The sequence below is a fragment of the Lagopus leucura genome, unplaced genomic scaffold (assembly GCF_019238085.1).
Source record: "Lagopus leucura isolate 7727_CA_CO unplaced genomic scaffold, USGS_WTPT01 Super-Scaffold_100014, whole genome shotgun sequence".
Lineage (NCBI taxonomy): Eukaryota > Metazoa > Chordata > Aves > Galliformes > Phasianidae > Lagopus > Lagopus leucura.
The window spans coordinates 7,810,613-7,836,171 of NW_024962268.1; the positions used below are offsets into that span (position 1 = coordinate 7,810,613).

The window sequence follows — 25,559 nt, forward strand, 5'->3', positions numbered from 1 at the left end:
AGGAAGGAAGGAAGGAAGGAAGGAATTATTTTTAGCCACTGGTGTTTATAGCCTGCATTTCCTGTTTAAGGAAGTCAATATCCTCACAAAATGATAGACATCAAACTCTGAAGAGCACTGTATCACAGCCACATCTCCCTCAGCAGAGAACAATTCATGTGGCCCTTAATTTTCTCTGAAACAAAAACTGAGTGTTGTAATGCTCAGTTTCCAGACAAAACCAAAACAAAACTAGTCACACTATATTTGCTATACTAAGGTAAAGTAGCCCACCATGAAGAACACAGAAAGACACTGTATAAGCCTTGCAAGTAGTGAAATGGAAAAAGAATGGTTGAAGTATGGAGAAAGTCCTACATCATAGCAGATGCCTAATGTACAAACAACTGGTAAAATGCAGGCTATGAAATCAAAGCCTCTACCACAAAAGTTAATCTTTTGAATGCAGAAAAACCTTCTCCTTAAAAGACTAAAAGGTTCAGAGAGGCTTCAAGAGTCTTAAGCAAGAATATAATCCTCCTCTACGATCACCTCTGTGTAAGGCAACACTGAAGTTTCTTTTTCAGTACTTACGTACCATCTCACACTGTACTTCCCAACATACCCATTAGACTTCTCAATTGAGCATTATATGATTTAGATAAAAGCTTTATGAAAGACCTCTCAAATGACTAGCAAGCAATCAACACTGCTTATGTCAGACTACCAGAAGTCTTGTGCCTACTGGTTTTAATTTAGACCCTGGATTCCCAAGAATGATTGGAGAAGCTCAGCTTTTAAAACCAAAAGCCTTCAGAGCTCACAGTGTAATAGGAGTACAGACAACCTCCAGAGCAGCATCAACAGAGTGGTGGCCAGCATGGCAAAGGAGGGGACTGTTCCCTCTCTCTGTCCTCCTGAGACCTCACCTGCAGAACTGCATCCACATCTGGGGCCCCCAGCACAGGGCAGACGTTGAGCAGTTGGAGAGGGTCCAGAAGTGGGCGACAAAGATGATCAGAGGGCTGGAGCACCACTCCTACAGGGAAAGGCTAGGGAGGTGGCCTTGTTCAGTCTGGAGAAGAGAAAGCTGTAGAGACCTCATTATGGCTATCCAATATTTAAAGGGAGATTATAAACAGGAGGAAACTTTTTACATGGGTAAATAGTGCTAGGAAAACTAAAAGATGGGAAATTTAGCTCAGATATTAGGAAGAACTTTTTTTTTTTTTTTTATGAGAGTGGTGAGGCACTGGCACAGTTGCCCAGAGAAGCTGAGGGTGCTCCATCCATGGAGGTGCTCAGAGTCAGGTTGGATAGGCCTTGGGCAGCCTGAGCTAGTGGGGAGCCCTGGCCATGGCAGGGGTTTGGAACTGTGCGATCGTTAGAGTCCTTTCCCATTCTATAAATCACATGTGTCTTGTATCAAGCATTTCCATCAACACAAAGAGGTGGTGAAAAGACATATTGAGTAAGTGGGCAAAACATCCCCAGGTTAATGCTGCATCTACACTGTTAGGTGATTATTAAAGAAATCTATCAGATGGCCAGAGAAAAAGGATTTTAAACACTTTTCACTCCGAACACCTTCTGATGATAGTTCCTTTTCTTCTTCCCCCAGCAAAAACAACCAGAAAGCAATGATGGCTGTTGTACCCAGGTCACTCCAAAAGTAATGCCTCCTACTTATTTCCATGAAAACTACAACAGACACAAAGAGCACAATAATGCTATTCGATAGAGCAAATTCTCAGCTACAAAACACTGCTTTCCAACACAGTTAACACCATTAGCTGTGCATGTTTACCAGTAATGAACAAGAACCTGCATGCCACGCTTGGAAAAATCTGCACCAGCAGAGATGAGACACTGTCACTTCTGCACTGCTGAAATGCACCACCCAACGCCTTACTGTTTTGGGATCCAGAAATGCTCGGGGATAGGTCTACACTGATGAACGTCAGTGGGTACCATTTTTTCCACAAAGAGGAATTCAGTGACACACCTTTGATTCATATGCATTTCCATCTCAGATGCCATTCTGTCAGACTGCCTCTCTGCTGCCAAAATGTAATGGAATGTTGGTGGGAAGGTTCACTCTCTACTGCTATATCACAAACACCCTATTCTGAAGTTGTGGGCCAAAATAATAGCATAGAAGGCAGTACTTTCAGAGGAGCCCTCACCATACTATCAGTAGATGCCTGCCTTCCTCACAGCAAGGCATACTGACCATGATCGTGAAGTTTTTCTTCAACTAGATTTATTCCTTTCTGCAACAAGGACAGTCAGACCTGTCACTTCAATAACTATTTTGGAATATTTTTAGTTACTGTACCAATCTATTAAACATACTTAAAATTTCCATTAGATGGACAAAACAAATCTTTTTTTTCCACAGAAACCACAGTTTCCACTCATTTAAGTGAGCAACTGATGTTTAGCATTATACAAATAGGACATTGCTGGGAGAGACTTTCATGCAATATTCCTTGTCACAACCTTAGCCTACTAAACTACTTTAGTTGTACTGGTAAAGGTTTGTTAACAATTGGCAAAAGCAAGGACAACATTTGTCCAAGACCACTCATTTTCAGAAGGGAGAGAGAGCTTCAGTTGCTCCATTGGTAACTCATCTGTGAGATCAATTGCAGTCTGACTCGTTTCCCCATGCACGGGAAAAGTGATGGAAAAAAAAAAAAAAAGCATTGTAATTAGTCACTGTGCTGTTTAACGAGATTCAGGTCATCTGGAATTGAAGGCCACAAACCCCAAATGATTATTCCTGCCTACTGACTGTGCAGAATTTGGCACTCCTTTTTTAACCACTGTTGTTCTTATAACTAACAGGCTTCACTAAATTCTGTGCCAAGATGAGCCTTGATGTAATTCCAGCAACTTCAGTAGATGAATATTTAGATCTGTCCTGAATCACCCCCATCCATTTTTTTCCGACTTTCCAGAATACTTTTATGAATAGTCATTTGCCTTTGAATCCTTGGACATCAAATCAAGACTTTCTGCAGTCAGATAAGTGACTCCAACGTCAGAATGATGAGCTGGGAGGGCAGACAGGGATAGGTCTACATGGTAGCTGTGCTTGTTGCCCTGGGTCTTAGCTCATCACGCTCTTAAGAATCAGTAGTTCACCTTCCTCATTAACTGCTCCATGGGTACTTCCAGTACAGCCTTAGCTCTTTCAGCTGAGCATTTTTCCAAATAGGCCTTGAAATTACACCTACAGAAGGACTAAGATTAAGAAAATTAAGAAGTTCTAACAAGAGCATTTGGTACAAAACGCAGTAAGAGACTCTACTCACCAGCTGGCTCCTGGGCTGATAGGACATTTCATAATTTGGAGACAGACTGTTAGAATTGGATGTGACACCTTCACCTCTTCTGCTGCCTATTGATTCCAAAGAACACACAAGTGCCCACAATAATGGAACAGCAGGAGCATGGATTCTGTTACTAATGTTTAAGTTTTCATTTCAAACTATGAGGCTTAATAGCAAGCAACAAATAAAAGCTTAAAACCACTAAATATTTGAATTTGATGAACAAGGAAAGAATCTGAGAGAGCTCTTCACATTATGTAGATCAGATTTTGTTACTTTTTTTTTAAAGGCAGTTCATGATCATAGAACTAATTATCTAGTCATAACCATTCTCTACAACTAGAAAATGCACAAATCTGTTAGGGCTGGTTTCAGAAATAACTTGTGCTTTGTAGCCATGTTAATAGAAATCTTTGCTCCTGTGACCTTGCAGATGTCTGAAAACATAGCAGCTGATGTAATTTTCTTTTTAAGGCATTTTTTTTTCCTCAGAGCATACAGTGCTCTACTTTTACTGCTTTTACTGCCTTTAGGTCTAGGTACTACTTACTGTCAACATTCCAGAGCAATGGCAGAGGCAATGCTCCAGCTTCCCATGTGTGGTACAGAGCTTACACTTCAACAGGGAGGCAGATAATCAGTAAAGCCATTCCTTACACTTATCTTTACATTCAATACGGTCTGCAACACTGCAAAATATCTCCACTACTTGTTGCATTGTATTGAGGCAAAGTTTAAACTTAACACTTTGGAGTTTGTGTTCCTTCCTCTCTTAACCTTGTAAAAAGTATGCTTCCATAGGGACAAGCATTTAAAAGGATCACAAAAACATCTGCCTACAAACACATCATATTTTATCCTTAAGGCAGAACTGCAGAGCAAGAAACCAACTGAGGGTACTGTATTTCACAATCTATTAAAGGTACCAGTTATACTGCCATTTTGTAAGTTACATCCTTCATTAAAAGATGAATCACCGGGATTTTTATTATCTTAATTTTGAAATAAAAAAAAAATGGAAGGCTGTCTGACTTTTCAGTAAAAATCCATATTTTAGATAAAATTGAAGATGTCTCACTGAAATACATTTACTTCTCATGCCAATTCACTCTATGGAACTACAAATCTAAATTGGCACAATTCAGAAAGTAAAATTTTTCTCTATGTAAACGGCACCCCAGTTTTGATGCACTTGATTACTTACATAAAATTTTAACTGCTACTAGACAAACTTGAAAGATGAGCTTGAACTAAATTGACGTTAGAAACTAAATGCTTTAGAACACTAAAGCATTCTTGAAAAGCCAGTTTCAGAGACTTTTGAAAACTCGCAATATAACGTGCAGGATGAATGTACAAAGAAGATGATAGAATATGGTTTTCCTGCAAAAACTTACTAATGCAAAGCACTTGGAATATCTTCTTTGCTAAAAAATACTAGGAAACCAATTTTACTTTCTAATATTAAAAAAAAAAAAAGAAAAAAAGACAGAGAAACGAAAACAGAGAGAAGGGCCTACAGAATTTCATCTGTACTGCAAAAATTGCTGGTTGGTCATCCAAAGCACTGATTGAGCATATTAGCAGAGTCATCATTTAGAAAGAGCTCCATCTGTTCTGCTAGACAGCCACAGTGATCCACAGTCTGTCTTCCAGTCACAACTCTAGATTCAGAATATTACCTACAATTTAAAAAAAATCTAATAAGCTTGTAGTAATGTACATGCTATCCAGTTTTAGTCTACTGCCATGGCATTAAAATCAAATGCTTTTGAGATTAAGACATGAAATACTATTGGGGAAGCTAAATTGTCTTGAACTGCAGTTGCATTTGGAGTCCCACATATGCCTCTTCTCCCTCTCCTTCTAAGAAGAAAACTTTTAACACTTTTTCTCTGAAGGGAAAACTGGATGTGGAAATGAACTGAGTGCTGAAATAGTAAAAATCTAAATTAAAGCAATGTAGTTTGGGTAAGAACAATTTCTCCTGGCTTCTGTTCTGGCAAAAGGAAGTCTATAAAAGAAGTTTGAAAATGAAGGTACAAGCAAGACATTTTTTGGGGCCGCAAGATGGAATCTCATAATTCAGAAGTAACACCACATCTTTAAGAATTTCAACCAACTCACCAAGAGAATGAAGATTCAGTGGCAGTCTGTGATGCGAGAGAACCATGCTCAGTTCCCTTCACTACTAAACAACTGTCCTGGATTCAAAAAAAAAAAAAAAAAAAAAGTTCTCATTTAAGTGAATATCGAAAGGTACTGCAGCATTTTAAGACAATGATAGCCACAGTGTTCAGCCGCAGATCTCAAGGACATGGAACGAAGAGAAACACTCTGGTATTTTGACCAGGCTTCCTTGTGCTCCAAAATTAATTCCAAGGCATAGAAATTACTTCAGAAATATTTGATCACAGTTTTCACCAACAGAGCCCTCAGATATTTTTTTTTTTCATGGAATCTTTTTTCTCTTTATACCTCCACAATGGAAGAGCAGTATATAACTAAACTAGAAATAATGGCCAAGCGTCAATGTCTGAGGATTTTAAACATGGTGTGATTCTTACTGTGTAGTACTGGTAGGGACTACGGGAGATATGTCAGTCATGAAAAGACATCAAATAAACTTCCATCAGTTCTGATTGAAGAATAAGCCATTCTGCACATCAAAAAAAAGCAAGTTTCAATGACCAGGACTGCTTTTAATTCTAATCCTTGTGTTTTGCAATCTTTATAGTCTCCAATATCCATAATATTATTTTTACAAGGCAAAAGAAAATCAACTCTATTAGACAATGTGATATCCTATTGTTCTACACTGTTTTAACAACGACTATGAGAAAATTCAAATACATGAATGAAGCCACTACTAGGAAGGGAAGGAAGTTACAGAAAGTAAGACCAGAGGGCTGAAGCACCTCCCTGGCAAAGACAGCCTGAGGGAACTGTGTTTGTTCAGCGGGGGAAAAGGCGGCTACAAGGAGACCTCACTGCAGCCTTCAGTATTTAAAAGGGGATTATAAACAGGAGGAGAATCAACTTTTTACAAGGGTTGACAGTGACAGGACAAGGGGGGAGTATTTTTAAGTTCAAGAAGGGTAGGCTTAGACTGGATGTCAGGGGGAAGTTCTTTAGAGAGAGTGCTGAGGGGCTGGAACAGGCTGCCCAGAGAGGTTGTGCATGCCCTGTCCCTGGAAGTGTTCAAGGCCAGGTTGGATGGGGCCATGGGCAGCCTGGTCTTCTAACAGATCTGGAGGTTGGTGGCTCTGCCTGTGGCAGGGGGGTTGGAACTTGATGATCCTTGGGTTCCTTCCAACCCAACCCATTCTATGATTCTAAGGTACAGAACATTAGAACTACCACCACTTGAGCACAACTCAGTTATTTGGAAGACACCATAAAGACTGATTAAACATGAGAATACGTACAAAGATTCAGACCTTTTCCTTCTTAATCTTCCAGTGACTCAGGTCTCACCGTCGGAATTCACAGGCACAGTGGCTTCTCTCTGATAGTTGCCTGCCAGTTCTTTTTCTTCAGTGGAAGATAACTGAAAATGAAAGGGAAGGTGTTCAGATTACATAGTCATGTATGACATCATACAACATATCAAAGATTTTGGTAATGCAGAAAACTCCTATATTCAGTCATGCCATAACCTACTACTCACCAAGGTATGGAAAACATACATAAACCCTACAGAACAAGTGCTTCCAAGAAGAGGAAACATTGGCTGTGAACTGTGAGCCCAGTGGAGTAAGCTGCACAGATCAGAATACATGGTATGTTTTAGAAAAGTCGAAGAGCAGCAACAATTGTCCATGAGCTTACTGGCAGCACAGCAACTCTCACACCCACCTAAGCTACCAATTGAGATGGAAGATATCACTGTACCACCCCACCAGGGCAATACGTCAAGTCTTACTGTTTTGCAGTGTACAATACATGTATTCCTCCAACTGCAGGAAGCGTTTGGTGCCTTCTCGTGGACCAGGCCTTTTCCCATCTTTTGCACAGGATCTGGTGCAATTGTGAGTGCAGCCATTCCTCTGCAGTTTTTTCAGGAACAAAATTCTTTCCTGTTCTTTGTGGCCATATTGTTTAAGACTGTAATGCCTCAAAGCTGTAAGCTGGGCAGTTAAGATACACAAAACATCTGTTCAACTCCAGTAACACACCATAAAGGAGACAGAATCAACTTTCAAAAAACTAATTTTAATCAAAACAAAAAAATTGTTGATCATTAACAAGTTTATAAAACAGTGAATTTAGTTACATAAATAAATTGATATCAGTGTATCAAATCTTAATTACTTTCAACTTCATGAGCATGTTTACATGGGTGATGAAGTACAACCTTTTTACCTATTATAATAAATAAAATGGAGAGCATGAAATAGTTTTTCTAAACAAAAATACCTACAAACATACTTCTAGCATGTTCTCTAATGAAGGGAACAAGAGACACTGGACAACTTTTGCACCAAAACATAAAAACTGCTTTAAAAAGCACAAGGATACAGAACCATCAGCTAAAGTAAAGACACTATACTGTAACCAAAGTTGGTATTTAATAATATTATGAACAGTTTGGTAGTTAGATCTCCAGTTTGGTTATTTTAAAGCATTAAGACAAGGCAAGATAGAAGGCTGCTTTTGTCTGAGTAATTCTAGAGAAAATAAAATATATTAAAAAAACAAACTGAAAAGTAGAACAGTCATACCTACACAACTTTCTGTCCTGCACAAAGTCAAAATACCTATGCAGAATATATATATATAATATATATATATATGTTATTTGTGCACAAAGGTTAGCTTATTATTAGCTCACTGCAAAGGCGTAATGTATCACGTCAACCATTTTGAAAACATTTTGAGTTTTGTGTCAAAAAGGATATTTCTTTTAAGTTTTCTAGGCTAGGAGGCACAAACCCCAACTCTGGCATACTGTATTCTTAATGCTAAGGCTTGCTGCTCTGGCTGTGTATTTTTTGTTGTCCCTCTTTACTATAGTGCCTGTTACAAGCATGTGTGTATGTGTGTATACATATATATGTATACACGGGTTGTATAAATATATATATATAAAATTTTCCCCATTAGTTATCAGTCCAACCATGCAATCCAAAAGGTGGCTCTGCATAGATGCCCAGCATATAGTTCACCACCTGAGCCAACCCTGAAGCAAGGCGCACTGTAGTCCTTCTGATAGGTTTTTTTTGTTTAAAACCAAGCTACTGCAGCTTCAAGTATTTTGCATTAGATAGATTTTTTTTATAAATTAGTTAATGTTATATTTTTCAATATTCAGACATATACTATAATATATATACAGTACAATAAATGCTCTCATTCTTTTTTTTTAATTTTTTTTGATAAATCCCTGAGAATGTATGTTGACAGTCGCTAAGTTTCCACATGCACAAGCATTGTGTGCCATGCTTCTGGATGAACAGCACTGCAAAGCCACGTGGTCAGCCTTTGAACTATTACTATTTCATTTGTTGGTTTGTTTAAATATGCTGAAATGTAAGGATGAGTTACAAAGGAGTAAAGCTGAATCCATTCGAGGTACTTATCACAGGATGGAGGTGTTTGGTTTTTAAAGCCATTGCAATATACGTTTGTTTTTGAGGCTGTGAACGTATACAGAAAGAACAGGAGAGCAATGTGGGCTTTTGCCACTTGACAACATATACTCAGTGTAAACCAAACCTTTTTTAACCTCTCTCTCATACAAAACAGAAAAAAGGAAAAAAAAAATTAAACACACAGACTTTCACAACATGACAGTTTAGTTTGAAAACTCAATATAACTATACACATATAATACCGGTGTGGCTCTGTTTCTTTAAGTTAAAAAGGATACAAAGGCAGGCTCAAGTAAAAACAAATCATCCCTTCCCACTCCCCCTTCCCCTTCCCATTCACACATTTTTGTCAACCAAACCGCTCGCGAACCAGCATCATCAGTTTCTTTTTGCCTTTGTAGATTTGTTTTAGGTTGTCAATGAACTGTGTAAACTGGATGTGTCCATCATGAGCCATTAAGAAGGTTTCCCGAGCCTTGCTGAGGAACTCTATAAACTCACTGTAGTGTCGAGGGCTGATGTGAGTGAGACGTGAATGAGTCGTATTAATGTAGGCTCCGATCGTGGCATCCAAGAGTTGCCTTAAAGGGGCTTTGTCCAGTGACATGAGCTTACCAGAGTTCCTCCTTCCATGAAGTCCTACCATGCCAGGAGTGGTCAAAGTACACCTACGCAAAATGTCTGACAGTACTGTTGCACATTTGACACTTTTGACAACCAGAGGTATTATAGCTGCTAGCTCATTTTTCCCAAGGGAGTGGCTGAGCGCACATGCCCACAGAACGTCATTAATGGCAGGGTGTGTGTCCTGATTGTAACTCAGGTTGAGATGTGTCATGGCCAAAGTGGCCAGCTTGTAGGCCCGCATAGGGTAGCCGCGGTGCTCCATGTATCGTGCTATAGTAAAAAGCTGCGAGTAGCTCATGCCAGTTGTAGCAGCATCTAGAACGATTTGGTAAGCGGTCTCAAAAGCTATGTGATCCTTTTCACATAAGGTCAGTGCAGAGAGGGCACAGTTTTGAGGATCCTTCATGGCACACTGAAGAGCAAGCGTCCTAGCACTGCTGGCCAGCTTCTCCTGCTGATGGCAGTCCAGGTGCAGACGGACGATGGTGCTATTGGACATCACCGTTGTAGCAACAATACTAGTGGCTTCGGTTGGAGTGAACAGTGTAAACCAGTTTTGCATGATGCTATCCAGTGCATAAACACCTGTAACAGAAAGAAGAGATCAGCTGCAGCTGATAAAAGCTAGCGATACAGATGCTTAGCAAGAGATTATGTTTTTAGCAGTCTATAAGGTTATCGAGGGGATGTGCCTTGTCAAGAAAGCCCAAAAAAGACAATAAAACAGAAGCTAATGTGCAAAATCTGCAGCAATCACTGAAATGCAGAGGACAATGTAAAAAAGCCTGTAAGATAAACTTTAATCTCCTGGTGTGACAATTGAGCTGTTTTACTTATTATTTAAAACAATTTGGATAACAAGATCTGGCTCATTTGGTCTCATCACATCACTCAAAAGCAACCTTCATATTGAACTATTTTAAAAAGCAATTTTAACTTCTTTTCTCAGTGTAGATCACAAGCTCAAGAGCATGCAGAAAAGAACATGAAACCATACTAATGCCTTACTTACTAGAACATACTAGTAATACTAGGCATGCCTTAAAAAAAGAAAAAAAGACCCAGGAATCCTAACTGACACCTGCTTCCAACAGGTTTTCAGATACAGCTTGAATCAAAATCAAACACGCCTGAACACTAAGCTGTATATTAGGAAAGTACTTGGAGCAATATTCACAACTTGTTATTACCTGAAATAGATATTTTATTTAGCATCACTTTATTCCTGGTGTGAATATATTTTTTGGCAGGGGGAAGGTGGGGGAAACTGACTGATAAGTTCCATAATTTAACTTTATGGACAACTAGAGTGTTTCATTTATGCTAGAGGCAGTTTACACACATTTGTGAAGCCATCTAAACCACATCCAGAGGCCCTCATTTTCTCTGCAGGACTCTGATGCTTCCTGTGCATCCCTTCACTCATGTGAAAAAATGGAGCACAGCCAGAGCACACCGTAACTACATTTAAATAAGCAGATTCCTTGCTTTACCAATATGAGTAAGTTTTAAGAGTACTTAGCATGACATGATAGGTTCTTTATTGGATACTTCTATTAGAATATGTAAACTAACTTAAAGCTTTTACAACCAGCATTTTATTTGCCAATACACAACTACACGAAGTAATATCCAGGCACTATGCGTAATATACCCTCAGTAATAATTATCTCTGCAAAGATATGAGAATGTTAAAACAAGAGTACTGCATCAAAATTTTGTTACACACCCCTCTATGCTGCATGGCAAAAAGGTCACATTACATTACTCAAATATCATCACAACTGGCCTGTGCCTATTCCATCATGTGCTCAAGAAAACCACTCATTATTGCCATAATTAATACTTAACGTAAAAAGGAACTTTCTAGATAACAGAAAGGTGAAACAACTTGCAGAGCTTGGGAATTAACAAATAAGATCAAGTTATCTAAGATTAACTGATGAAAAGGCAGGAGCTCTTGAAGAGCAACTTTGCACATACCTACTTCTGTTGCACATGTTACCAGCCACCTCACCATTTCCCGCCGTCGCCAATTCAGTGTTGACAGCGTCATCCGCATCACCTATTAAAACAGAAACAAATAATCCTAATTGTAAAACTGATACAAGAAACCCCAGCAGTTAGGTATTTAAGTTACTCAGATACACTGGGGTTCAAAATAGCACTTCTTGCTCTCTCTGCTCTGCTATGTCTTTCAGTTGACACGTCCAAAGATTTGAAAAAGACTTCACAGCTATCTTAGAAGAGCATGCAGAGTGTAATTCCAACTGCAGGCCCTTCAAGTCTAAATGAAGGGTTCTGTTTTGTTAGGGAAAAGCAAAAACAAAACGAAGTCCAACCAATTATGAATGAGTCAAATTAAATTACATCGTCTCTTCTCCCTCTATGAATAGTAGCCTTCAAAGTGGAAGTGTTCACTTTTGTTGGGCAAACTAACCCAATTTCTCCCTACATGTGTGTTTCTTTTCACTGACTTCAATAATACAGACAATAATTTGAATTTTAATGTCTGCTAATTCTACAATGTTATACACACACTTCTTAATATATTCAGATATTATTAAACCACTCATAGCAATGATTTCTCTACCTGAACAGAGACCCTGCAAAAAAAGCTCCATCATAAAACCATCAGAAACCCAGAGTTCTTAAAGCTTTGATTGCAGTGCCCCTATTATATTCCACTATCAATTACTGCCTGTGTTATTTGCAAAATGTAGGCAAAAATGTTTCTTCAGTAAGAGAAAAAAAAAAAAAAAAACACTGCACAGAAATTGCACAGAAAGCTTGCTTTGGCTAATCGAACATTCCACAGACACAGGTAAAGAATCCAAATAGTCTTCTCTTTTACTATCTCAGTCATCATCCCATAGCAATAGCTGTAGTAATGAAGTTAGGTCAATCATAAAGCTCTTAGCAAGGAGCAATATCCATTACAATCAAAAATCTACTCATTAATGGAGTCAAGCAGTACTTGTAAGAGAGTTCTCTGCTCATGTGCCTTCCCAGTAGTAAGGTGGCTTCAAAGCAGTATGTAGACCTCTGTCATACCAGCTATTCCTGCCATCTCCTTTTGTCCTAAACTGTAGAAAAGATAATTAAGAAGATGGAAAGTCTACTAAAAAACATGAATGAACTGTGTGGTTGTGATTCCATGGTGGTCTCCAAGCATTCCTACCATAGGAGCTTGGTGACTGGCTGTCACAGGATAAGAATTTTATTGGCTTTATCAGCCTCAAACATGGGAGCATCAGCTTGACTAAGCTATAATGTAAGTGCTAGAGCACAGAATAATATTTTGAAAGAAAGTTGATGTTTAAGAATCAACTCTATGTGCAGATGCTGACCCACCTGCTGGGTTAAACTACAACAGGAGTGCAACTACCTGTCCTCTCCATCAATGAGAAAGTCAAGACTTTCTTTACTGATGCACACATAATTGAAGGCTAACGCTCTTCCAGTATCAAAACCAAAATTTTAGCTTACCCCTTGTAACAAGAGTGAACCCAACAGAAAATAGATCTATGGATTGAATTCTGCTACTGATGCAAGAGGGAAAAGGTTAAAAAAAAACAAACAACTGTATGAATGACAACTTCATTTGATGCCTACTCTGATTACATTCTTCTCTCTGGTGGTCTGTAAAAGGATCAGTCACAAGAGTCTCCAGCAAGCACAGTCAACTCCAGTGCAGACAGTCCTAACTTGAGAGGAAAACACATCATCATATCTAGTCCCTTGACCTGGACAAGTTTGTCTTCATCTATCTTGGAATTGTATTTTTTTCACCTGATTAAACTGATGGGCTGAGAACACTAAGAGAGGGGCCCTTTAATGATGATTAAAAATAAAACAAAAACAAAAAAACAACAACAAGGATTTCAAATAAAGTATATATTGATGTCTTGATCAGAGACGAGCTGAAACTAATTTAAAACATCATCCATGTTGCCAAGGAACTATTTCACTTGTGCTCAAAACACTCCTGGAACACCTCTTCTATCGATGGAAGGGGGCTTCTCAACAAGTAAGTCTAAAAATAATAGGAAACCCCTTTCAATGTAGTAAATTGTCCCAAAGTCAAGGTCTCTTCATTTGGTCCTAATGGATTTTTATAAGTTTCTTAATCTGGAGGAGCAGAAGAGCTCAGCTACTCATGAGAGATGCAAGAAATGGCCAACCATTAGCTTTCACAGCAATGTAAAAACTCTTCGTCATATGCACTGGAAAAAGATTTATTTACAGGTATTCATGGATTCACTTCAGGTATTCACTTGCCAAATATGCATCAAGCAATCATCTGCACTAATTCACTCAGCAATTCTGCCAGCATACTTGTCTGTACATGTGCAATAATATTCTCATTGACATAGCATGATAAGCAAGTGGAGGAACAGAAGCTGCTCTTTCATCTGCAGATCTCAGAACATCAGTGTCAGTAAGGTTTGGAAAGACAAAATACACTTGAGGTGTTCCACGGCCATTTTGCCATGCTCATGACTTCCTTTGCACGACTAGTTAAAATGCTTTCCCTTTGCAGAACACATGCTGCCACTGGAAACAGGGAGAAAGAACCCAGTAGTCCACATGTTTCTCCCTAATCTAGAACAATGCAGTAAGCTTTAATGTCTTGGAGAACCCAGTGAAAGAGTTGTGAAATTGCTAGTGTCACCTCTGAAAAGAACAGCAGAGTTTCTATACCAGTTCAGGTTTTGTTTCATTCCAAGTACTGGATTTAGGAGGAACTGTAGAACCACAGAATACCCCAAGCTGGAATGGGCCACTGAAAAATCAAACTCAGTGTCTAAGAGCTTGTCCAAATGCTTCTTGAACTCTTGTAGGTTTGGCGTCATGATCATAGCTCTGGGAAGCTTGTTCCAGTGCCTCACCACTGTCTCAGGGAAGAACTTTCTCCCAAGAAATACAAATTCATGATGTTTCTCTCATTACATTTCACTGAAGACATTCGAAGGACACTATCAACCACACACAGGTATCTATAAACAGTGACATCAGATGTGTACTGCTACTAATGAATTATCCTTCAATGTCTGAGGTGACTCATAGGTCAAAGATCTTTCTTTCTCAAGTAAGCAAAAATTCAGAAACATACCTAGATGTGAAAAAAGAAACAGTTTTCCACAGCAACTTTAAGAATAAGAAAGGCTAATGAAGAGTACAGAATCTTAGCTTTCTTAAAGATTTTTACTTCTAGAAGTCTAAAATAAGCAAGTAGTACCTTTCTTTGTCATGAGAAGCAACTGAGATACGATATCCTCTCCCCAGAATTCTCTGCAATTTTGTTTACTGAAGCAAAGTAATAAATGGTTTCCTGATCTTTGCATGGCTTGGTGTTTTTTTTATTTGTTTTGGTTTTTGTTTGTTTGTTTGTTTTAAGAACTCCCTGAAGAGGGATGAAGAGATTTATTTTTGTTGAATTGTGTAATCTCCACGACACATCAGTGTATGGCAATATTTCTCCAGATATTTAAAAACCTATCAGTTTCCTTTTAGCTTGATAAGTCTCCTAAGAACATTAAAACTGGCCTGATGCTGCTGCACACCTCAAACTGCATCTGATGCAGATGACCACCTCAAAGTATGTGGAGTGCAGTATTTGATGAAGAAAGTGCGAGGGCTGCTGGTAGCGCAATCTGTTTTAGAAACAGGACATTACGATTGCCGTTGGTTTTCCCTATTAACTCAGCAGGCAACCACCAAACCTTGTTTAGGAAAATGAGGAAGGGAAGAAAGGGAGGAACAGTAAGAAGCTCCTCAAGACCATGCAAAATACCTAGCACACTGCTAGAATAATTTTTATCTCTGACCCATGAATAGAATAATGCTCTGCAGCCAGCCACTTCCAGTTCTTTCCACCCAAATGGAATGAAGGGGCTGAGCAGACCCTTGTTCCAGTGTGAAGTTTACCAGTCGACTTCACATCAATAGGCAGCAAGCCAATATGGTCCTCATAGACTTAAAGATCTGAACCCACCAACAGAGTCTATTTGCTGTATTCTGCTGTCTTAATAATGAACAAGGGAAATACCTGAAGGCCCAACTCCAGAGAAACTTTTAGAAGAGTGATGTCAGGCAAGCTGTCCATGAGTGTAGCTATTTTAAATGCATCCTGCGCAAGTTTGAAGATGTGTGATGAAGAGTGGATGTTTTTCTGTATGGATTCTAACACTGTTTCCAGCCTCCGAACATCACCTGCAAGACGTAAACAGAATCAACAAAACAGAACAAGCTCCCAAGACATCCAGAGATGCATTATAAGTAAGCCTGTCTTGCTGCAGCAATAGTATAATGATTCTGTTGTTTGCATTTTGTTGTTATAAACCTTCCATAATTAAATTGCATATCAATAAAAGATATAAGAGGGCACAGATTCCTTTTGTGTCTGATGATGCTAGTGTACTACATGCCAAAAAGTCAAGCTGATTTGTGAATTTTAGAAGTGACTTGTCCACTGCTGGGTCTCACAGTCATGCATCAGAAGAACAAAAAGCTGTCTTCTCAGCCTCAAATCAAATCTGCCTGGCTATCCTCTAAATAGCTTAACTATTTTACTAGAAGATTTAGTGAAAATTTAAGTCAGTTCAGCTTGTTGTTCCCATTTCAAGCTCCTGTCAGACTGCCATTTGGATTCCTAAACACAAGATTTAAAATCTGTTTACTCCATATAATATTAAAAGCATACATTTAGCTGAGTATGTAACTGACAGCACTGTACCTTTGGCTGCTGTTAACATGGTTGATGCCAGCTCACACTGCTGGGATTCAATGTGACTTAGAGTGAACCAGCGGGGATACCGGTTTGGAACAACTGATGCAATGTGGTGTGGGCGGGACATGTCTCCAGAAGGAGCTGTAGATTCCAATACTAGCAACCTGAAATAAGGAAGAAATCCTCTTTCATTAAATCATTATTACATTAGGTTACTCATGAGCAGAACTAAAGCTTCAAGAACACTTGACCTTGTTTATAAAATGTGCCCTTTTGGGTATAAAAAGATATTGGAAAAATCAGTTCTTTTTTTTGAGGAAACTGAAAAGCTTGGGGAATCTACTTGCTAAATTTGCTTGTATCAGCAGTGATCTGTACGAATGCACAGGAAAATTAAGCCATCCATTAAGCAAGGCAGTTGAGACCTTCTGCATCATCCTTAGAGCTGAAACATTTTCTCTTGCCTTTTTTCAGCCTCTGAACCACAGATCTCAGGATGGAAAATGCTTATCCATTATAGTGAAACATATAAATGTTTTCCAATATTAATGCATGCACAACTTCAACTTCCTTTACGTGCAAATGATTAGGAAAGTAAGGAAGATGGTTATTAAAGAAGTCATTTGGATTTTGATCTTAAAAATCAAACATACCAAAAAGGAAATTTCATTATTTAACTACTACATACTTTTTAAAGTCCTTAAGCTATAGTTTGCCAACGTTGCATAATATACAATAATCTGATGTTAGGATCCCAAACAGCAGTGACACAGGAAGTTGCTTCTAAAGATACTTTTTAGACTGTTTTCTAATCCTCAAGCAAGAATTTGAGGTTATTCACTACGAAGTATTTACACTTATAAAATTCAAATTTTTATGCTTTCTCTTGACTACTATAGTAGAAGGATGGCCAATAACAGAGACTCAACTGATAGTCCATCTTCCACCCAGAACTGATACACCATATACAACATAAATGCAAAAAGAAGTAGAAGTGGTTGAATGAAAATGTTTTTATTCAACATTTAAGCGTGGTTTCAAGACATGAAGGGTTAATGAGACATCAAATGATAGTAATGAATAATGTCCAGAAACAAAAGCTTTCCAAATGCTAGTTTCTTCATTAGGTTTAAAGTTTGAGTTTTCTGGCACTCACAACACTCTAGCAAATTACTGTTAAAAAAATCTGAGGACTTACTTGTTAGTGTGCTCCTATACTGAAGGCTTTCTAATTATTTACTCCTGTAACATACCAACTGCATCTTGTCTAAAAGCAATCTCTTCATTGTTACCCAACAAAGAAAGCAGGAATGTGTTTTTGTGCTTTTACGTTGCTTTCACATGATTAGAATCTCAGTGCAGTGTAACACAGCCAATTCCTTGAAATTCTGAACTACTTGGTCACTAGCAGACACCTCTATTTTCCAACACTCATCCTTTCTGTGAAGTATTTTACAGAGAAAATGACCTTATTGAGTAATATGCAGAATATGGTTATGTGATCCTACTTAAGGATATACAGCAATTCATATGGACACAGCCAGACTAAGACTAAACTAACTACCTCAAATACAGTGCAAGCGAACCACAGATTGGTTTGATTTCTACAGAGTTTTCTGAAGGCCATTTTGACTCTGTCAGATGGGCCAGCCATAACATGACCAGCACCTAATTGACTTCTACAGGATCTGTAGGTTAAGGTATGTTTGGGACAACCATCAGGGGATCAGGCCCAGCACAGGTTCATGAAAGGCAGGTCCCGCTTAACCAACCTGATCTCCTTTTATGATTGCCTGGTGGATGTGGTAAAGGCTGCTGATGTAGTCTTCAACAAAGCCTTTGGCACTGTCTCCTACAGTATTCTCCTGGAGAAGCTGGCAGCCCGTGGCCTGAACAGGTGCACTGTTTGCTAGGCAAAAAACTGGCTGGATGGCTGGGCCCAGAGAGTGGTAGAGAACTGAGCTAAATCCAGCTGGTGACTGGTCACAAGAGGTACTTCCGCAGAGGTCAGCACTGGCACCAGCCCTGTTTAGTATCTTTTGATGATCTAAACGATAGCACTGAGCATATCGTCAGTACGTTTGCAGATGACACCAAGTTGGGAGGAAATATTCATCCATCTGGGGCTAGCAAGGCCTTCAGTGGGATCTGGGCAGGCTGGATAGCTGGGCTGACGCCAGTGGGATGAAGTTCAGCAAGAGCTGGGTCATGCACATAGGCCACAACAACCCCAGCCAACACCACAGGCTTGGAATAGAGAGGCTGGAAGACTGTGTGGAAGAAATGGACCTGGGGGTGTTTGTTGATGCTCAGATGAACATGAGCCAGCAGTGTGCCCAGGTGGCCAAGAGAGCCAAAGGCATCCTGACTTGTTTCAGAAGTAGTGCTGCCAGCAGGAGCAGGGAAGTGACCATCTGTCTGTACTCAGCCTGGTGAGGCTGCATTTTGAGTACTGTGTTCAGCTTTGGGCCCCTCTCTACAAGAGAGCCATTGAAGCTCTCGAGCATTGCCCAGAGAAGGGCAACGAAGCTTGTGGAGTCTGGAGCACAGGCCTTATGAGGAGTGCGAGGCTGAGGGAATGAGGATTGTTTAGTCTGGAGGAGGCTTACAGGAGAACTTATCACATTCTACAAAGACCTGAAAGGAGATTGTGGCAAGGTGAGAGTCAGACTCTTCTCCCACATAACCAGTGACAGGACTAGAGGGAACGGCCTCAAGTTGCACCAGGGGTGGTTCAGGTAGGATATCAGGAAAAACTCTGAAAGAGTGGTCAGACACTGGAATGGGTTGCCCAGGGAGGTGGTTGAGACACCAACCCTGGAAACATTCAAAAAGCATGTACATGCTATACTAAGGGAGATGGTTTAGCTGGGAAATATTGGTGGTAGGTGGGTGGTTGAACTTTTTCAACCTTGGTGATTCTATGATTCATATCAAGAATGGAGACCTTAAGATAGTTTTAGGACATGTGCAATGGTTTTAACATTTTCTGTACATTCCTGAAGCAACTGACAGTACCTTTAAGAATTATTTAGCAAAGCTCATTGTAAATATATGTTAGGGTATTTAGCAGGTACATGGAAATACCACACACTACACAAATACCCATCAGGACTTTATTCTACAGTTTTCAGATACATGTATGTGCACGCTAAAATTAAAAAAAAAAAGAATTAACCAACTGCCAATTTGATTTGTATCAAGGGTCAAATCTCTGTCCTAGTACTGCTGATATATCTTTTTTGCAAAGCTTTATACATGAAAAATAATGTGTGTAAATTCCTCAGCTGATTTTTTTCCAAGCACAGAACGAGGAGGAAAAAAGACAAACTAAATAATTTCAATAAACAGGAGAAATCTCAACTACTACAGAATGCAAAAGTAGCAACAAATAGAGTATGAAAGGAAGAGGCTGTTTTGGGAAAATCTTTTGTCACTTCAAATTTCACTGCCAGCTTCTGTGTTCCGCTGCTGTAAAAAGGAAATGCTGTTGTGAATTGGTGGCTTTCATGCAATTTTGGCAAGACTAAGGAACATCAAAACAAGCACAAGCTACAGCAGATTTAGCTTTCTTAACTTTTTTTTTTTTTTTTTTTTTTCTTTCAAACATCCATTATTTAGTTAGGTCTTAGCAATGCTATCTTGTGACTAAACATCATCATTAAAGCCTAGTTCCAAAAACGTGGGTGAAATTCATACTTAACAAGAGATCAGCTAAGCTACGTCAAATGTTCAGATTCCATATGAGCAGTCAACTAGGTCACCACATATCCACATTTCTCTAAAGCTCCACTCTGTATGTTCTGATGCCGCGAGAAGATAAATGTAGACAATAGAGACCATCAAGAATAGCACATCCTGTGTTTGCAAACCTGAGCTATATCAAAGGCACAATCTCAGCTTCTATTGATTTTTGTATTGTGTATTCCCCACACTGAAAGAGGACCAAAAAATGAAGCATGAACAGATGATTTTGAACATACAGAGACAAAACAGAGCTACCAGTAGCTCTACAACCAGTAGAGCTCTACAAATTCATGTAGCTCTACAAATTCACGTAGATTTGTGTGCAGGTTGACTCTAAATATGTGTGGAAATCAAGTAACTATGGCTTTGTGAAGTTAACTTATTTAAAAAATATTGAGGCAAAAAAAGAAATATGCTCTGCTTCTAAAACCATGAGGAACTACAGAAGTTCCTAAACAGCACTTTTACTAATTTTCAGGTGACATTTTTATCTGTGACACTTCCATTTACTCACTGCCATGGAGGAAAAGATGCTCAAATCTCCTTCTTCTGATCCATTCTACCTCACAATCCTGAGGCAAGTATTCAGTCTACTTGTTTGTTTTCTTTTCCCCATGAAGGCAACAGTAAGTCAGGATTTTTTTTTTTAATAAGGAGTTCTTTGTACTATGAGCTACCACTTTCATACGAATCGGAAAAGTAAATAATCTTCTTAAAGAAGACTTTTTAGAAGTTTTGAGAAGTACTTAAGAATGCAGAGACATCAAACAGAGAGTATCTGCATCTGCCATTATCACAGCTCAAAATAGGAGTCCATATTTCTAAAAAGTGCCACGTATCAAAGCGCAGAAAGACTGACTTTTGTTTAGAGATGAATTCTCATCTGTCTTATAGCAATGCCAAGTGGACTATGGAGAACTGACCTAATTATACCAGTGCCTCATGTAATTTTAGCAGATAGAAGCAAACAGGCAGCTCATTCGGATACTAGTTTGTTTGCTTGTTTGTTTTTGTTGTTTTTTTCTGACAAATAATTTCAGCTGAGATGGCAGGAAAGTGGCTGGATTAGCTAAAGATTTCATGATCTAGGATCTTTTAGCACTTTGTTTCTTTTGTTGAGAAAAGAAACTTCCAGAGAAGTTTTCAGGAGTGACATGTCCTTGTTCAAGAGCAATGGCGTGGACATCCACTGAAGTGTACAGTGCACTATGCAAAGCTGCTGATATATATCTTTTCCAGCCTCTCAAGTTTCGCTTAAAGAGGAAAACCCCACACGAATGACCTCTGAGAAACACTTTAACACAATAACTGGAAATTAAGATAAAGACAAAAGTCCACTTTACAAAAATCAACTTTTTTTCTTTTTCACTGTGCCTACTGTACTATCTTGACGATCTGCTATGACCAGTGTTTTTGATACATTTAAGAAAGAAAAGAGGCATATGTAGCTGACAGCTTTTTGATCATGTTTGAATGTTCTCAATAGTTCGTTAATAGTGCATCGTCTCGTCAATACAGTTCCTAAATTTCTAATTACAAGCAGCAAGTATGCAAGGCCATTTTGTATTTCTGAGACTCCTCCTCTAATACCCATTGTCAGATATGCCTAAAGACAAAAACAAATGAAAAACAACTAACCTAGGCTAAACAAACTTTTGGTCTAATCTGATACAGTCAGAGAATCTCCAAGATTGGAAAAGACCTACAAGATTATCTAGTCCAACTGTCTGGCTACCACCAATAGTTCTCATTAAACCATGTCCCTAAACACAACAGTAGCTATCCTGTTTAGTTCTTTGACCACATAGTTGTTTTCTCCTTGTTTAGTATTCTGCAGAAACTCCAGAAAAAATAAACATATCCAAACCACTAACACAATCTGCCTGATGAAGATAAACACCATTAATGTGGATAGCACATCCTACAATCACTGTGCAATCATTCTTGATAATAGTGACCAAGAACACCAAACACACATGTTTAAACAGAAACTTGATTGCTCTTAGCAGTCACAGAACTGCCACAACCAGCAATCATCATTTAATACAAGTTATTGACAGCAACCAGGCAATCCAGATGGGACCAGCTTCTTCCCTGCAGTGTAGGAGGACAACAGATTTATTACTAATCATTTAGACCCTTGAAATTTCCTTCAGAAGGCTCTTCTTAGCCACTGTTAGCAATCTGGCCTGCCCTGAAATCAAGCCAACACATACTGAGTGCTCCCTGAGAAATATCTTTCTCCCCATTACTGAAGACAAATGGGATGCAAGTCACATATTTTGCTATCGTATAACATATACTCCATTTAAATCCCAGTGTTCACCCAGAAGTGTGCGCAAGACCAACTAGTTATGAAATAAAAAGTAGTGTATCAGACAACACCACATGGTTTGAAATCTATCATTGACAGCTTATTTGTAAGGATAGCAAGTGGAGCTAACAGTCCTACAGAACTACCACTAGAGACTAAGCGGGAGATGATACTGAAATTGCTGGTTAGATGCATCGTTCCGCACATCGCTACCACCACATACAAACAGAGAACACACACGATAACACTGCCACTGTTAAACACAAAACCACACATCCTAACAGGGATGCTAGAATGAAATAAATAGTTACAACAGAATGCTTTTTTACAGTTGGAGGTAAACACTAATTGTACATTTATAAATTATGCCATATTTAACACAGACACCACTTGGTTTGACAGATGACAAAACCAAAGTAATTTGTCCTTAAAGGGAGTAATGCTGAGGTCTTGCTTACCAAGCTTTCCCCTCTTTTCCCAACTGCTACTTGTGGTCTTTCTAGGTGACTTGTGAATACATACCGCATGGCTCTCAGTGCAGTTTTGTATGCCAATTCAGCATCATGAGGTAGGAGAGAGGTGAAGAGATACTTGGCAAATGTGTGCATTGGAACGCTCTCTCGATGAATGACTTCCCCTAATCCACTATATGGTCCAGCTGCAGAAAAGAGAAAAAAATGTCTATCTTTACAGACTGTTAAAAAACAACTTCTGCACCTTTAAAAACATTCACTAGAACTGGTATCCAGTGTTTGCTGTGCTAACGGTAAAACTGCATTGATTATTTTTTGTTACTCATATCATACATGTATCACATTTATATGAGGACTGCTCTGAAAGTAATGCCTCCTGTTTTATGACGTTAGCTCATCTCAGAGGCAGATGTTGGTGAGGCAGTAGAGGTTGAACCTTCTCACCAATATGTCGTTACACGTTGTTGCCGTGCGACAAATGGTAGAGAGGGGCCATCTGACAAATGGCATCTGACATGGAAGTGCATATTAAGCAAAGGTCTATCACTGAATTCCTCCACAAAGAGAAAACAGCACCCATTAGAATTTATCAGTGGTTGCTGAACTTTTACAGAGGCTGAACAGTGGATGTGAGCACAATGAGGCAGTGTGTTTCAGCAGAGGGTGACAGGGACAGTGGTTCACCTCCAGTGCAGATTTTTACAAGTGTGGCAAGGAGGCTCTTGCAGATCACTGGCAAAAATGCACAGCTAATGGTTGTGATTGCGTTGAAAATTGTGTTTTGTAGCTGGGAATTTTCTCTATCAAGTAGTGGTATTGTGCTCTTCGTATCTGATGTACTTTCTATGTAAATCAACAGGAGGCAATATTTTCAGGGTGACAATAGGTACAATATATTACAAACCTATCACATACCATATATTCTTTGAGACAGTGAGACAGAATGCAAACTGCACAGCACTAGGCACATTACCAGCCCAGTCCCAGACAGTCCCAGAGCATCATAGGGCTCATTTCACAAGTTTATGGTATGCAAAAGCTGAATGTGTTAGTCTCAGCTTTGCCTCCATATCCTTAGAATGTGCACATGAATCCCTACACATCCACTAGCAGTGTGTGATTTCTTTCTCAAAGATCCATCAAAAAAAAGTGTGAGTTCAGTGAAGAGGTGCACATCTTCAGTTGAAGGTACACGACCAATCACTACAACAGCACCCGTTCCCTATTAATCTCACCTGACATAAGGCATATAAATTATCCTTTGGTCTAGATTTTGTCTCAAGAGAAGACAAGGTCAGATCTTGCAACAAAACCTTGTTTTGCTAGTCTGTTATAGCCATGTGATCTCAAAAATTACATTTGCTATGAGAAAACTACTCCCACTGCTGTGACAATGGATTTTGCACGTACCAAAATGAAAAAATGCCGTAATTTTGCACATTATGAAATACAGTGCAGTATTTTGTAAGAACAGCAAAAATAAATGAAAATTTAAATGTGATTATTTCTTTGATGCATTCTGAACGTTAACAGTGACCACAATACCATTTTTACATTTTTCCTGCTTTCACATGAAGCTGCTGTTCATGTTAACATGAACACTATGCCAAGCAGTTCTTGGCTTCAGCAGCTAGTGTAATATGTTGCAAGATACAGAACAAGAATTTTACGTTAATTACTACTGGACAATTACAGCATAGGTAGCAACCAGCAGTCCTAGAAATTACTGAGAGAGAATACGATTTTACTTTCTCCTATACTACAGATTTCAGTACACCACACTTGGATGGACAAGGACTGGATGAGCACAATTCACTGCAGAAGCACACACACCATTTATATTTCCAGCAGCAGTTTAAAATGGCTGGCCCTACAGATGAGGATGTACAATTTAAGCAGACATTTCTTCTGCAGAAGAGGATGAATTCCATGAAGCAAAGTTTGTAACAACTTGCACAAGCACATTTGTTCCAATGTTTTTCTGACTGTTTCTTCTACACAACATGAAGGTAAAAATACCATGTGAAGTGAAAAAGAATCTGAGCTCTGTAGCTGGGCATTTCTTAAGATTGGAGCCAATTACAAAAGAAATATCAATGAAGATTTAGTAGTGACACAGTGTCTTGTATAATCATTTAAATGAAGGTGAAGTCCATTAAAAACTAGCACAGCTTCAGTGAAAGGAGCTGTTTCATATCTTTGCCAATTGGTGGTTCAGCCAGAAACTCAGGACCTGAGGAATACGTGACAAAACATTTATTTGAAAATATATTCTGCCATTAATTTAATCATCAAGCAAAAAATTAAAACAGTTCCTGCAACCAGTTTTAACATTCTATCTTCCCATGCACTCAAACATTAGCTGCACACAGCATGTATTAATTAAACTAGCAGCATAGAAATCAGCTTAATATTGCATTAAGCTTTCTTTATTATATCTACAAGACTTCAACTATAAAAACACAACTGATACGATTAAGATCTTCCATCACTGTACAGTATTTCCTCCATGGGAGCTGTCACTTTCTGTCTAATCAGGTGTAAACTGAAGACAATGGAAAGAAAGTTACATTTCTCAGCAAACAGCAACGCGAGACCCTCTTTGCACACTGCTCACCACAATTTCCTAGGTAACTATTTTAGCACATTTCTTGCTGCTCCAAGGAAACAAAACATCACTGATCAAAGCAGTAAACAAGGAAGAACTCAAGAAAAACCCTGCATTTTCTTCAGGAAGCATCCTTAACAGTTAAG

At 38.9% G+C, this 25,559-nt stretch overlaps 1 protein-coding gene across 3 annotated transcripts in view; it reads right to left on the bottom strand.

Moving 5' to 3' along the window:
• Positions 1-7,561: 7,561 nt before the first annotated feature.
• Positions 7,562-25,559, bottom strand: part of ZSWIM6 (zinc finger SWIM-type containing 6) — a 112,509-nt gene continuing 94,511 nt past the window's right edge. For all 3 annotated transcript variants that reach the window (XM_042875425.1, XM_042875426.1, XM_042875427.1), the window contains exons 10-14: positions 22,855-22,990; positions 16,278-16,435; positions 15,591-15,754; positions 11,522-11,603; positions 7,562-10,123 (exon numbers count right to left, since the gene is read on the bottom strand). In XM_042875425.1, the coding sequence (XP_042731359.1) occupies positions 9,261-10,123; positions 11,522-11,603; positions 15,591-15,754; positions 16,278-16,435; positions 22,855-22,990 (1,403 nt within the window). In that variant the 3' untranslated portion in view covers positions 7,562-9,260. The remainder of the gene's footprint in view (positions 10,124-11,521; positions 11,604-15,590; positions 15,755-16,277; positions 16,436-22,854; positions 22,991-25,559) is intronic.